This window comes from Bos indicus x Bos taurus, chromosome 8 (genome assembly GCF_003369695.1).
Source record: "Bos indicus x Bos taurus breed Angus x Brahman F1 hybrid chromosome 8, Bos_hybrid_MaternalHap_v2.0, whole genome shotgun sequence".
NCBI classification, from domain to species: Eukaryota; Metazoa; Chordata; class Mammalia; order Artiodactyla; family Bovidae; genus Bos; species Bos indicus x Bos taurus.
The window spans coordinates 445,711-461,339 of NC_040083.1; the positions used below are offsets into that span (position 1 = coordinate 445,711).

Here is a 15,629-nt window from a genome sequence, read left to right on the forward strand (position 1 = left end):
GGCCAGGGTTGGCAGCATTCCAGCAACAGGCACACCCTCATGTGTCCTCTTCAGTCCCCCGCTCTGCCCCTCACTTTCCTGCAGGCCCCTCACAGGTACCCCCTCTGTGCCCCTCACTTTCCTGCAGGCCCCTCACAGGCACCCCCTCTCTGCCCCTCACTTTCCTGCAGGCCCCTCACAGGCACCCCCTCTGTGCCCCTCACTTTCCTGCAGGCCCCTCACAGGCACCCCCTCTCTGCCCCTCACTTTCCTGCAGGCCCCTCACAGGTACCCCCTCTCTGCCCCTCACTTTCCTGCAGGCCCCTCACAAGCACCCCCCTCAACAGATCACTTGCATGAGGTCCAGATCTGCCGGGGTCCAGCCCCGGTGGATCCAAGGAATTCGAAGCGGGGATGGCGTCAGCAAGGATCAGGAAACAACTGCTTAATTAAACGTTAATTAAGGATATAAACAGTAATAGAATAAGGATAGCTCAGTGAGGAAATTCAGTGGAGAAAAGAGGCTGAAATAAGGATAGCTCAGTGAGGAAATTCAGTGGAGAAAAGAGGCTGAATAATTCAGCCAGAAGGTGAGAGAAAGAACGACATGGGGAGACCAAGTTTCCGTGAACAAGGCCCACACTTTATTTTCCAAAGTAGTTTTTATACCTTAAGTTATGCATAGAGGATAATGGGGGAAGGGGTAGAGTCAGGCAGCAAGCCAGGCTTTCTTCCTGCAAACTTATCATATGCAAAAGTTTAGGTGATTTGCATCATCTTCTGGCCCGGAGGCCTGTTAACATTTTAAGACCCTTTCTTCAGAAAACTTATTTTTCTCTAAAGGTGATTGGTCAAGAGCCACCCTCCAAAAACATTAGATAAAGTTGCATTCCTATAGGGCAAAGGTGTGGTGGGCCATAACAAGTAAAAGAATTAACTTAAGGGTCCAAGATTACAAACATTAAAGCTACTACTTACACCAATTATATTAATCAATACACTGCCAGGGACACAGCAGGTAAGGGATATGGAGACTTAGCAGCAAACATTGGCCCAACAAGTGAAAAACCCTTCACCAATACAATTTCTAATCAATCTTTTAACTACTCAAAGGAATCTGTGTTTAGACAGTTTAGAACATCTCCTGCCTCTCACAGTTGGGAGGCTCTGAACAATCACATGTGGCCGGAAAAACCTATTCAGGCAGGCTAGAGGATTTCCAAAGGAGTTTGTAGGTTAAACACTGTCACACCCAGGAATTATTAACTGGAGCTGTAAGCTAACTCTTTTTTCAGAGGGAGGTAGTGGGGGACAGCCCCCCGTAAAGTCAGAGGTGTAGGTGAAAGCACAAAGCAGAAAGTAGGCAGACTCTGGTTTTGGGGGTAGATGCTCGAGAATTTCCAGGGGGACTCCTGAGGCTTGTGTATGTCAAGCCTCCTTCCTCATGACCTTTGCCACGGGCGGAGTTCCTCATGCTGGCTCCTGGCAGTGATAGAATTCCAGTTGAGCTATTCCAGATCCTGAAAGATGATGCTGTGGAAAGTGCTGCACTCAATATGCAATATGCCGGCTCCCGGCACAGATCCCCATGTGGACCAGACCTAAGACACTACCCGCAACACACTGGCTTGGACTCCAGTGTCAAATCACGTCATCCACCACTCCTCACGAGAACCACCATTCATACACACACACACATCTCTGGTCCTTCTTTTGTTTGTCTCTTGTGAAGGTGAGAAGCTGCTCCCCACTGCAAACCCTCAGCAGCTGCAATCATCCCCCCGCCGGTGAGCCCCAAGGGGACTCAGGATGGGAAAGCACAGGATACTGGCCCCAGAGAGCCAAGTGCACATCACAGGAGTGACTTCATGGGGCCCAGACTCTTGTATCTTCATACCCAGAGAAGCCCTACATTCATTAACTAGAGAGGTCTGGTTTTCTCTGCTGCTGCTGTGTCACTTCAGTCATGTCCGACTCTGTGCGACCCCATAGACAGCAGCCCATCAGGCTCCCCCGTCCCTGGGATTCTCCAGGCAAGAACACTGAAGTGGGTTGCCATTTCCTTCTCCAATACGTGAAAGTGAAAAGGGAAAGTGAAGTTGCTCAGTTGTGGCCGACTCTTAGCCACCCCATGGAGGCTACCAGGCTCCTCCGTCCATGGGATTTTCCAGGCAAGAGTACTGGAGTGGGGTGCCATTGCCTTCTTCAGTGAACAGTAATCTTGTGATGTTCACTGGTCTTTATTGCAAAAACTCCTGGGTATCCTGGCCCCTCCCTCCCCTCTTCAGGCAGCCCCCCAGAGTTATCTGAGATGCTGTCTTCTGGGTCTAGGTCCTCAGAATGTCTACCAAATGAATAAATTCTCAGCTTGTAGGCTGCGCTTTATTTTTTAGTCAACACTCTTGACTGTGCACATGGCTCCTACTACGAGAATATGTGCTCACGAGTGTCCGATTTAACTCCGTTTCATGGGTGAGAAATACTGACCAAGCAGTAGAGAAACCACCAACTCCCTTTCACTGATATTCCCCTCACCCCCGCGGCAGTGCCAGGACAAGCAGGCCTGGCCTGACTGTCAGCAAAGCACAGGCAGAGGATTAACGGAGGCCCCCATGTGGTGTCTCAGACAGCTCTGAGGGGCTGCTCCAAAGAGGGGAGGGAGGAGTCAGGATACAGGCAGTCAGAACATCAGAAGATCACGGTTAAAGAAAGTCAGACATCTCAAGTTAGGGAATTTAGCGCCCTTTTACGTACAGGAAGATGCAAGAGTCTGGGCTCCCTGAAGTCACTCCTGATGTGCACTCAGCTAACATCTGGGCCGTTGTCCTGGATTTGCCCATCCTGAGTCCCCTCAAGTGCACGGTCAGGGAATTGGGGTGGCTGCAGTGGCTGAGAGCTGCAACACCCTCTGTGTACCAAGATGGCAAGCAGCATTCCTAGTTCACAAAAACATTCTCGTTATTTTTATAGTTGGAATTGTTGGTCACTAATCCAGCTTGAAACCATGACTCCTAGAGCCCTGAAGAAAAGCTATTGGAAGACTAGAGCCTGAAAAGGCCGACACCTGCTGTCATGACCAAGGAGACGAGCACAGCTGGTGGAAGGAAGATACACAGAAGTGTCAGCAGGAAATCCTAACTTGCTCTAGGATTGCTCTTGCTCAGAACGTGAGAAATCTGAGTCAGGGAAGCTCTAAAAGCTGTTTCCACTTTCAAGGAAGTAACTACCATTCACTGCAAAATAGCTATGAACAGCTGTGACCCGCCCAGCTGTGCGTTGGGACTGTGTACGCAGCTCTCTGCAGGAAGCCCTCCTCAGCATGAAGTCCTCTCCTCGTCACTTAGCAGAGCTATATTGTCTCTGACTTTTAACCAGGCGCCCCAGGCTCTACTCATTTCTGCCCAAGCACACCTTTCAAGTCTGGACATGCGATATGTTGCCTGACTGGTTGGTTGTCCACAAAGATCAGAGAAGAAGAAATGAGTGACCAGATCTCTTCTCGAGCTTCCCCTTCAGTAATCGTGCAAACTGTGTGACCAAAGTACATGAACAAGAGAACATCCAGAGGAAGATTCTGAGGCATCCTCAAGCCTGGCAGGGATGGAGACTGACCCCCCTCATCTCAGTGATTCACTGAGATGACTCCCCTCCTTCCCTTTATTTTTATTTTATTTATTTATATTTTAGGTGCTCAATGGTTTTTATTTTTTTTTAATTTAAATTTATTTATTTATTTAACTTTACAATATTATATTGGTTTTGCCATACATTGACTTGAATCCGCCACGGGTGTATATGTGTTCCCCATCCTGAAGCCCACTCCCACCTCCTTCCCCATCTGATCCCTCTGAGTCATCCCAGTGCACCAGCCCCGAGCACCCTGTATCATGTATCGAACCTGGACTGGTGATTCGTTTCACATATGATAATTTACACGTTTCAATGCCATTCGGCCGAGCGGGATCTCAGAGGTATTTCTAGCAGATACTCAGCCCGCCCTCTTCCCAGATGGCCGGCATCCTGATTAAAAGCACCTTTCCTTTCTACTGACATTTGTGAGAATGTAATTGATTTTGTAAGCTGTGACTAGCAGGACACCACATAAAATAACAGCTGGAGATAAAAAGAGGAAAATGCACGGTCCCTGCTGTGAGGGAGTGACAATTTAGGAGAAAGAGAGCAATGCGTCACAACTGACCCACCAAGTACTGCAGTGCAGCATGAGCCCAGGAGAAAGGGACAAGTCCAAACAGGGGTGGGGGGAAGAGGGGCGGGCACGCCTCAGGGAGGGATGCGAGCTGCTGCGCAGAAGACCTGGGGGCATGGGATGGAGGGCCCAAGATTATGGGACAGTACAGGGGGACACGGCCCTAGGGAGAGGCGTGTGTGGGGTACTGTCGGATGAGAGTAGTAGGAAGCGCACCTGAAAAGGTGAGGGCAAAGCCCACGCATGCTGGCCTGTGGACAACAGCCCAGAAGGAAGAGCGAGTGAGGGTGAGATTATCAGCCTGAATGTCAGCTGCAGTATAGGAGGGAGTCTCAAGGTCAGGTTTCAAGAAGAACTTTGTGACCATCCAAGGGAAGATGTGGACACTTTGAGACCAGGACGTCACTGAGGACATGAGGATGGGGGCGGGGGGGGATGCATTTCAGACCCAGAGGAGTCAGAATTAGACCCCAAGAACTAGGGACCCAGAATGAGGGCCCCGAGGCAGAGGGGCCCACCGCACACACAGTTCTCCAAGCACAGAACTGGCCAGCAAACAAGTCCCAGTGACAACTAACTGGTCTGTGCAGCCAGCGGCCTCCCTGCTAGGACGTGCGACTATCTCGGCCTTCCCAGCACAATGTACTGAGCTGCATACTCACACTGTCTTGTATTTCTCCATGGATTTTTTTCACTTTGTGCAGTTTGTTCCCCATGTCATGGGCCTCTTCATCTGCCCTGGGGGGTGGGGGGAGGTGGGCCTTCTGCGCTCCTGCTTTTGCTGTAGAAACTTTTTCACACTTTCAGCCCTTCTCTCCACAGCCCCTAAATCAAACTCGAAACAGAGGAGAAGAAGGTGTGCCTTGAGAGTGATGATAAAGACAATTCAACCATCCAGGCAGCCACTACTGCCACTGACATACGGCTGTCGAGATTGAATACCCATTGCTACGAGCTTCATTCTGAACACGGGGTGCTCTGGGTCACAGACCCATCACTAACCACCTTTTGGGAGATCAGAAGTCCCCCTCCTGGGGCAGCAAGCAGAGTCCCCTGGAGAATGTTCCTGTAGGAGGGGTCAGGCACCCCACAGCCAAGGGGCCAACCCCAGTGCATTTTCTCTGTCTACAGAAAAGAGGTGCTCCCCTGTATACTCTTTAGAGAGGAGGGAAAAATTAACAAAAAAAATTTTCTACTATTTTAAAATTTATTTTTATTGTTATTATAGTTGTTCTTATACTTAATTCCAGTGGCCTTTACGTCTGTCTTGTAACAGAATCAAAGACCCTTGTGTGCATTCTAAGTCACTTCAGTCACGTCTGACTCTGTGCAACCCTATGGACTGTAGCCCGCCAGGCTCCTCTGTCCATGGGATTCTCCAGGCAAGAATACTGGAGTGGGTTGTCATGCCCTCCTCCAGGGGACCTTCCCAACCCAGGGATGGAACCCACGTCTCTTACGTCTCCTGCATTGATAGGCGGGCTCTTTAGCACTAGTGCCACCTAGGAAGCCCCCAAAGATATCTAAGTCCTGACTTTATTTTTTACTGAAGTATAGTTGATTTATAGTATCATATTAGTTTCAGTTGTACAAGATAGTAATTCAGTATTTTTGAAGATTCTACTTCATTATGGGTTATTACAAGACCATGACTATAATTCCCTGTGCTATAGAGCAGGTCCTTGTTGGCTATCTAATATATAGCATTAATAGTTTGTATCTGTTAATCCCAAGCTCCCAGTTTGTCCCTCCCCACCTTCCCTCCTCCCTTTGGTAGCCATAAGCTTGTTCCCTATGTCTGTGTGACCATTTCTGTTTCCCATGTACACTCGTTTGTATGACTATTTAGATTTCACACATGAGTGAGATCATAGAGTATATGTCTTTCTCTGTTTGATTTATCTCACCAGAGAATATTATGAGTAGTGAAGTAAGTTAGATTTCTTGATGGTCAAATCTTCTGTGAATTGTAGTGCCTCCTTTGCTTTTTTCTGTGTTTTTTGTTTTCAGTTTTATTAAGACAAAATTGACATATAACACTGTACACATTTAAGGTAAAGAAACCATGATAATTTGATACAGGTATATATAGCAAAATGATGACCATAATAAGGTTAGTTAACAAAACCATTACCTCCCAAAGTTATCTCTTTTTCCTTTTGTGGTGAGAACATTTAAAGTTGAACTGGAAAGGTGTCATTTTAAATATGTAGTCTGATAACAAAAGGGAACCGAAAATCATATTGAACACTACAATAGTCAAGTTTGTATAACTCTTATCCTTAAAGGAATGCATCTAATAAAAAACAAACTAAGTGACTCACAGAAAAAACCGTGCAGGTAACTTCTCCATTTCCCTTAGCTTTACAAGGAGAAGTGGAAACATAATTGCCATGTTTTCTGAACTAACAACCACACAACCGTGGACTGAAGGAGGATGAACACTCTCCAGGACTGTTCTGGCCTGTAGCAGGGAAAATAAAATTATTTTAAGTTCTGCATATTGAAGACAGGAGTGCCTACTTATTGCTAAAACATATTCATCGCTATCTTATCTATATACCTCTGGTTCTTTAATAGAGTATGTAACAAAAATAATAAAGATGAAAGTATAAGATAAAACACTGCAAAAGAATTAAAGAAATACACTAGAGAACAAAAAGATAAAAAGTAATAACCATGCACGAACATGCCACTTTTTAAGGCAACACAAATCAGTCAGGAAGAGGATTATGTAGTAAATAATGCTACTTTCACTGTGGCAACAGATGAAGTGAATCAGTTTCTCTCTTTATCATGTAAAATCTCTTATAAATACATTTTAAAGGTTTTTCTTGGCAAAATAAGTGGAATAAAATAAAATTATGTTTCTGAGCAGGAGGAGATAACCTAAGTTAAAAAGATAATGGGAAAAGCTCACCTGAGAATTCTAATATGTGTCACACCCCCAAAATCAGAAACTTCAATATATGACAACAAAGCAAACATCAAAATAAAAAAGATCATCAACTTACTTAAAATAAATATGCATAACTCATATGACCCCGGGTTAAGGTTTTAACACAAAAATAGTTTCTGCAAATCAAAACAAAAGTCATAAAAAAAAAAAAAGCTTTCTGAAAAAGAGATAAAGAAGTCAAAAGCTCTCCTCAGCTATTACCACTGTAACTCCAGCCCCACACTCTCTGGGCATCACGACCTGGTGCATGGGAAGGGCTCCCTCTGCCTGCATCCGTCAGAAATTAGAGCACACGTGGCAGGTGGGGAAAGGGGAGAAGTCAAGGACCAAGGTCCTTTCTCTCTGGTCTATCTCAGAACCACTGGGCTTCACGCTCAACTGAAAATCCTAGAATGGAGGTTGAAGATTAAAAAGTCAAGACAATAGTCATGACTGCCCAGTATAACTCAAGGAAACAAGAACATAGAGATGCTTCATCCAAAACATGTGTGAAAATTACCTTGTTGGCGTGGCCATTCTTCACCCAGCTTGTCAGTTCTGCCTTTAAGCTCTCTTTATACTTTCTAGCATCCATCTTCCTAATGACTATTTTATTCTCAAAATGAACGAATTCCTCTGGACACAACTCCTTGAAAAGGAATGTCACAAAATTCAGCAAAATCATGCAAGAAAATCCAAGTGCTTCTCAACAATATGTCTCATGAACAAAATTACAAGTGTCTTGCAAAGAGGGGGCAAACTATCTCCCTGTCATTCCTGGTGTGTAAACCTGATGGAATGGTGAACCCTTACAGAAGAGTATGCAGCAAAACCAACCAGGAGGTGAACACAGATGGGCAGAGAGAAGGAAGGGGCATGAGAGGAGAGGAAGGCAAGAATAGAAACCCAAGACCTGGCACACAGTGTGGGAGATGGAAGGGTGGTCCTGTCCCAGAAAGCAGAAGAGGAAGCAAGGTCAAGAGTTGAGGGGCTTTCTCCCCAGTTACAGGAAAACACAGACTGTGAGCAGGAAGGCTGTTAGGGAAGGAGCAATCTTATTTTCTAAAGAATCCACTGGTGATTTTCAAAGATCAGATGCAGACAATTAGGAAGGGTGATAGCTCATCTCTGTGAATGGCAGTTACCATCCACTAAAATCAATTCAAAAACAATTGCAGAATTACTGTTTACCTGAGCTCTGAGACAACTTTTCCAGAATTCAAACATGGTAGGTATCATAAAGCTGGACCATTTCTCGAGATGAAAGGGTAAGATCGGAAGGGAATCCAAACTTTTCAATCCATCTTTAAAATAAAATTGAAAATTTTAATATTCTTTCTGTTTCATCTGAAGTTCTATCCTTTGCTTCAGAGTCACTATCATGAACCCAGACACTGAAACTATCCCTGATCTAAAATGCTTGATGAAAACACAGTACTAACCAAAAGTATCCCTGATTTACTAAGAAAGGGGAAAAACCCAAAAGCCCGCCACAAAGTTTTATACTTCTTGAGACCTTGCAGTTGGGTCAGTTCTCTATAAGGGTAGAGGTGAGGGGGTGTCTAAAAGATCTGCAAACTCAGTTCAGACAAGAACACACAGCATCCACCCTGGCACCAGAAGTGAAAGTGATTTCATTATGAATATGGTTCCTGGCTTTTGAGCACTAGCCTGAAAGTGGCAAGTCTGACTTTCTCAAGTACTAAGATCACTTGGAAGGACTGATGCTAAAGCTGAAACTCCAGTACTTTGGCCACTTCATGCGAACAGTTGACTCATTGGAAAAGACTGATTCTGGGAGGGATTGGGGGCAGGAGGAGAAGGGGACGACAGAGGATGAGATGGCTGGATGGCATCACCAACTCGATGGACATGAGTTTGGGTGAACTCTGGGAGTTGGTGATGGACAGGGAGGCCTGGCATGCTGTGATTCATGGGGTCGCAAAGACTCGGACATGACTGAGTGACTGAACTGAACTGAACTGAAGATCACTTGAAGGTCACCTTCACAACACTCAAGGAAACTTCTCCCCAGGTCACTGACTCGGTTCTGCTTTAAGCCCTCTGGATATCCATGTAATTCATTTTTCCTCAGATATTTTAAAATATAAATTTAAAAGTCCTGTTCTCCAAAAGCTTGTATTGCAGTAAATTCTGTTGGATTCAACCACTATTGCTACAAATCCACTGCCTGTGAAACTATGATCCCTAAAATGCTGGCAGATTTCCTTCAAAAGAAAAGGTTGGGTGGGGGGTTGGTTTATGAATAGGCTTCCTCAAGATTTCTCATTGGAAAGGTTACGTCTTCAAGAAGGGGCTATGTACACAGGTTTCTCCAAAGTTATTTGACAATAGGGAATGAGTTTTAATAAACAGCTACTAAGTTATGAAACTCAGGTTTGGAAATTCAAGGCTAAAAAAAGCCACTTCAAATAATGCAGTTGAAAAAAACTGTTTATTAGGCTGGAAAGTACAGTCAAGTTTGAATCAGAAGATCTAATTCTAATTCCACCCCTAAATGCTGTTTCCTCATCTACAACATAGGATCCAAGTATCTCTTTTGCCACCTTACAGACTGCAGTAAAAGCAAATAAGACAAACACTTCAGCACAAGGTTTTGGACTTTAAACTAGGAGATAAGTAAGACCTGAAGAGCTAATGCCTAGTACAGTGACTACAGACAACAAAGCTGTATTATGAACACCAACATGCTGAGGATGTGTGTATGCTCATATCTGACCCTTTGCATCCCCATGGACTGTGGCCCACCAGGCTTCTCTGTCCATGAGATTTCCCAGGCAAGAATGTTGGAGTGGGTTGCCACTTCCTCCTCCAGGGGATCTTCCCGACTCAGGATCAAAGCTGCACTGGCAGGAAGGTTCTTTACCACTGAGCCACCTGGGGAGTCCTAAACACGCTGGGACTAGATCTTAATTGTCCCACCACAAAAAAATAAAAATAAAATAAAAAAGGATGAGGACTCAGACTTGACACAGGTGGCTTTCATACTGCAAAATAAATATACCAAATCAACATGCTGTACCCCTTAAACTTACACAAGGTTTTATGCCAAACGTACTTCAATTAAAATAATTGGGCTTTGACTGAGGTTGTAGATCAACAGAATGTAGGTGAGTGCCTGGACCACAGTTCAGCATCTCAACCTGAGCAGTGAACTAGCTGAACAGAAAAAATTGCTTTTCGCCAAATAGTATTTGAATATCTTGCTTTGGAATGTTAGCATTTGTTCTCTTATTATTACTACGTAAAAGTGGCAACTTGCAGTCCATGGGGTCTCAAAGAGTCAGACGTGACTAGGCGACTGAACAACAACAATATCTTGCCCAAATAAAATAAATACAAGAACTATCATAATTTTTAAGATATAATTGTTCTGGTTTGGTCCCTAGAATGCATTTGGTTTCTTAGCCTCTTACAAAAGCCTGCATGCCCTTATTTCCACCATGGAGAGAAGTACTGCCTTTGCCCTCAGAACTAAGCTACACAACACGTGGCACAGGCCTAGGAAAACACCCAGCATGTGACCAGCGCCTCGACCTTCCATGTGCCTGATGAATGACCAACTTATAGGTCTTCATTTTCTAATCAATTTAACAACTCGTGGCCAAAAGCTGGGCCACACCATTCCATTCAGCTGGTGTTCACTGTGTGACAACTAATGAGCCAGCCCAGGGAGACAAGGAAGAGAGATAAAAGGTTCCCACCCTCCTTCACTTATGAGCACACAGCATCACACCACGAAGGTGTTTTGGCAAATCGCATTGTCCCCAACCCCACAGGTGACGGGAAGCACAGTTCCATGGGCAGCAGACAGATGGGCAGCCCCTCCTACACTTGCTGGGGCTGACACCCCTGTCCCAACAGCTGTCCCCGAGTGGCCAGATAGCTGGTGACAAGGTTGGACTCCACCCTGTGCCAGAAATGAGCCTCACATGGAGGCAGGCCCAAGCTACTCAGCCCTTCCTTCTAGAGCCACCCGTGTAACAACAGAGCCAGAGCACAGACATCTATGGGGACAGCTCTTCTGTTCATGTTGCCTCACCACCCAACCTCCTCACGTCCACCTGAGGTCTACTACACAAGATCAGAGATCGTCTCCTTGTTCAGGGAGGCTGCCATGCCTTTTACCACTGATGCTGTAGGAAACACTCCATGTGAACACACGCCACACACACAACGGTCAACATACACATTTAATGCCATCCAAGCTGCGTTCCTACTGCACAGGAGACTCACGCAGCAGCATGACCTTTGCAGGAGTCACATGGGGTTAGAGTAGCTGGGTCCGCTTCCCAGCCATCCATTAATAGCCACTGAGATAGCAGACAGGCACTTGGAGCAAGATGCCAAACTCACCAAGTTCTCCCAATCCCTCTGCTCACTGCCACCTAAAGACAGTCTGCCCTGAACCATCTACACAGAATGGAGGACTGTGTAAATGCTGCACTGAGATGCCTGGAGACAAGGCGGAAAGAGAAGAGAAGAGGAGATGGACACAGAGAAAGGGGGCCTGTTATCTATGTGCGGGTTATCACCACTACTCCAGTTTTGGGGTGTGAGTTAGGTCACAGGAATTTCACCCACATTTCAGTTTCCTTTAGATGTAGATGGAGCCATTGCCACACAAAAAAGAAAGTCCCGTAATGAAATCCTATTGGAAAATTACCGCACTGAACTCATTCCATTGCTCTTAGAAGCTACTGTGTCACAGCCCAAAGGCCGTAACGAGATTCTCACGCAGTCGCTCACTCACGCATCTGTCCACCAGTCTGTTCAGAATACAGCGATGAAGCTGCAGGCTCTGGGGTCATCCGTCTGAGACCGCACCCCAGTCCCACCCCTTCCTCGGCAGTACAGGTTCTCTCCGCCCTACCTCCCTTGCTTGTCAAACGGGAGTATCAGAAAGGCATCCATCCTATTGTTGCAAAGGTTACAGGAGGCAAGATATGTAAAATCCTTAGAACCCAAAGAATGTGCTCACCCTGGGTGTCTATATTCATGTAACAAACGTTTCAATCCAGTTAATTACAAGCCACAAAGGCAGAAAATCTGTCTTCAAGGAATTATTCCAGTAAGAAGACAAGCTCTTAAGGAACTTCAGCAGCAAGCCAACCATGACTGTTGTTGGACAGGAAATACAGACCAGGTGCATTGAGAGAAGACTCCCTCCAGCTAAGCAGGTCACAGAGGATTCTGAAGAGATTTCCCATGAGATCAGATCAGTCGCTCAGTCGTGTCCGACTCTTGGAGACCCCATCAATCACAGCACGCCAGGTCTCCCTGTCCATCACCAACTCCTGGAGTTCACTGAGACTCACGACTATCGAGTCAGTGATGCCATACAGCCATCTCATCCTCTGTCGTCCCCTTCTCCTCCTGCCCCCAATCCCTCCCAGCATCAGAGTCTTTTCCAATGAGTCAACTCTTCGCATGACATGGCCAAAGTACTGGAGTTTCAGCTTCAGCATCATTGCTTCCAAAGAAATCCCAGGGCTGATCTCCTTCACAATGGACTGGTTGGATCTCCTTGCAGTCCAAGGGACTCTCAAGAGTCTTCTCCAACACCACAGTTCAAAAGCATCAATTCTTTGGTGCTCAGCCTTCTTCACAGTCCAACTCTCACATCCATACATGACCACAGGAAAAACCATAGCCTTGACTAGACCAAACTTTGTTGGCAAAGTAATGTCTCTGCTTTTGAATATGCTATCTAGGTTGGTCATAACTTTCCTTCCAAGGAGTAAGTGTCTTTTAATTTCATGGCTTCAGTAACCATCTGCAGTAATTTTGGAGCCCCCCAAAATAAAGTCTGACACTATTTCCACTGTTTCCCCATCTATTTCCCATGAAGTGATGGGACCAGATGCCGTGGTCTTCATTTTCTGAATGTTGAGCTTTAAGCCAACTTTTTTACTCTCCTCTTTCACTTTCATCAAGAGGCTTTTGAGTTCCTCTTCACTTTCTGCCATAAGGGTGGTGTCATCTGCATATCTGAAGTTATTGATATTTCTCCCAGTAATCTTGATTCCAGCTTGTGTTTCTTCCAGTCCAGAGTTTCTCATGATGTACTCTGCATATAAGTTAAATAAGCAGGGTGACAATATACAGCCTTGACGTACTCCTTTTCCTCTTTGGAATCAATCTGTTGTTCCATGTCCAGTTCTAACTGTTGCTTCCTGACCTGCATACAGATTTCTCAAGAGGCAGATCAGGTGGTTTGGTATTCCCATCTCTTCCAGAATTTTCCACAGTTTATTGTGATCCACACAGTCAAAGGCTTTGGCATAGTCAATAAAGCAGAAATAGATGTTTTTCTGGAACTCTCTTGCTTTTTCCATGATCCAGCAGATGTTGGCAATTTGGTCTCTGGTTCCTCTGCCTTTTCTAAAATCAGCTTGAACATCAGGAAGTTCAAGGTTCACATATTGCTGAAGCCTGGCTTGGAGAATTTTGAGCATTACTTTATTAGCGTGTGAGATGAATGCAATTGTGCAGTAGTTTGAGCATTCTTTGGCATTGCCTTTCTTTGGGATTGGAATGAAAACTGACCTTTTCCAGTCCTGTGGCCACTGCTGAGTTTTCCAAATTTGCTGGCATATTGAGTGCAGCACTTTCACAGCATCATCTTTCAGGGTTTGGAATAGCTCAACTGGAATTCTATCACCTCCACTAGCTTTGTTCATAGTGATGCTTTCTAAGGCCCACTTGAAGAGCCATCAAAATTGAACAGGGTCTGGATGACTGGTACTGTGCATCTGTGGTGAAACACTCCAGTTTACAGATAAACCATGAGGGCGTCCAGTAAAATCCATCAAGTAGATGAGCAGAAGCACTTGGGGCTGGGTCCTGAAAGACCTCAGAAGCCTGACCAAGGAGCTGTGCCTTTGGTTGTTTGCAAGAGAAAGCCATCACAGGCTCAGAAGGATCAGAATTATCCTATTTATTTACCTAAGATAGGTTTCTGATCCAGATACGTCATTCAGGCAGAACTTGAAACTACTCCCTATGACATCAACTATTGTAACTAAAGAAAACTGCATGTGGCTTAAAAACTGTCAGACTACAAGGCTTCACCTGACAACAGAATTTAGAGTATATTTAACTTGTTCAGTCTTGGAAGGAAGGAAAACTATTGCCTAATTATCACTTTGAGAGGCAACCAAAGCTTTAATGGGCCATCCTCAGAATAGAATGGAAAAGGAAAATTAAGAAATCTTCCTCCACTCAAACCCCAGAGCCCCAAATGAGGTCTCCTTAAGACTTCCACCTTACTGATTTACTACCAAAACATCACACTGCGATTGCTATGTCAGTAAAAAGCACCTTTTCCTTGTCTAACCTAATTCACAATGATCAAATTCTCACATGTATGAGACACTGTCCACACAAAGTTGTAGCTGCACTAAGAGAAGAGACAGTGTCCAAAAAGGTGGATAGATGGACATGGGTGCTGAGAAGAAGGAAAATGGGCAAAGATAACATCTAAGAATAAAGAAAAATCAACCCAAAAAACTTCAGGTTAAGTGTTCAGTCATTTTTAAGTTTTGCAGAGGCATTTCCAGATGTTCAAGCTGGTTTTAGAAAAGGCAGAGGAACCAGAGATCAAATTGCCAACATCCGCTGGATCATCAAAAAAGCAAGAGAGTTCCAGAAAAACATCTATTTCTGCTTCATTGACTATGCCAAAGCCTTTGACTGTGTGGATCACAATAAACTGTGGAAAATTCTGAAAGAGATGGAAATACCTGACCACCTGAACTGCCTCTTGAGAAATCTGTATGCAGGTCAGGAAGCAACAGTTAGAACTGGACATGGAACAACAGACTGGTTCCAAATAGGAAAAGAAATATGTCAAGGCTGTATATTGTCACCCTGCTTATTTAACTTATATGCAGAGTACATCATGAGAAATGCTGGGCTGGATGAAGCACAAGCTGGAATCAAGATTGCCAGGAGAAATATCAATAACCTCAGATATGCAGATGACACCACCCTTATGGCAGAAAGTGAAGAGGAACTCAAAAGCCTCTTGATGAAAGTGAAAGAGGAGAGTGAAAAAGTTGGCTTAAAACTCAACATTCAGAAAACGAAGATCATGGCATCCAGTCCCATCACTTCATGGGAAATAGATGGGGAAACAGTGGAAACAGTGTCAGACTTTATTTTTCTGGGCTCCAAAATCACTGCAGATGGTTACTGAAGCCATGAAATTAAAAGACACTTACTCCTTGGAAGGAAAGTTATGACCAACCTAGATAGCATATTCAAAAGCAGAGACAGTACTTTGCCAACAAAGTTTGGTCTAGTCAAGGCTATGGTTTTTCCCGTGGTCATGTATGGATGTGAGAGTTGGACTGTGAAGAAGGCTGAGCACTGAAAAATTGATGCTTTTGAACTGTGGTGTTGGAGAAGACTCTTGAGAGTCCCTTGGACTGCAAGGAGATCCAACCAGTCCATTCTGAAGGAGTTCAGCCCTGGGATTTC

General features: G+C 45.0%; 1 protein-coding gene across 1 annotated transcript in view; it reads right to left on the reverse strand.

The window, feature by feature from the left end:
• Window positions 1-15,629, reverse strand: part of DDX60 (DExD/H-box helicase 60) — a 59,253-nt gene that overhangs the window by 18,924 nt on the left and 24,700 nt on the right. The window contains 7 exon segments of the mRNA XM_027550816.1: window positions 4,849-4,877; window positions 4,879-4,932; window positions 4,935-5,021; window positions 6,507-6,650; window positions 7,645-7,773; window positions 8,316-8,354; window positions 8,356-8,428. Coding sequence (XP_027406617.1) covers window positions 4,849-4,877; window positions 4,879-4,932; window positions 4,935-5,021; window positions 6,507-6,650; window positions 7,645-7,773; window positions 8,316-8,354; window positions 8,356-8,428 — 555 coding nt within the window.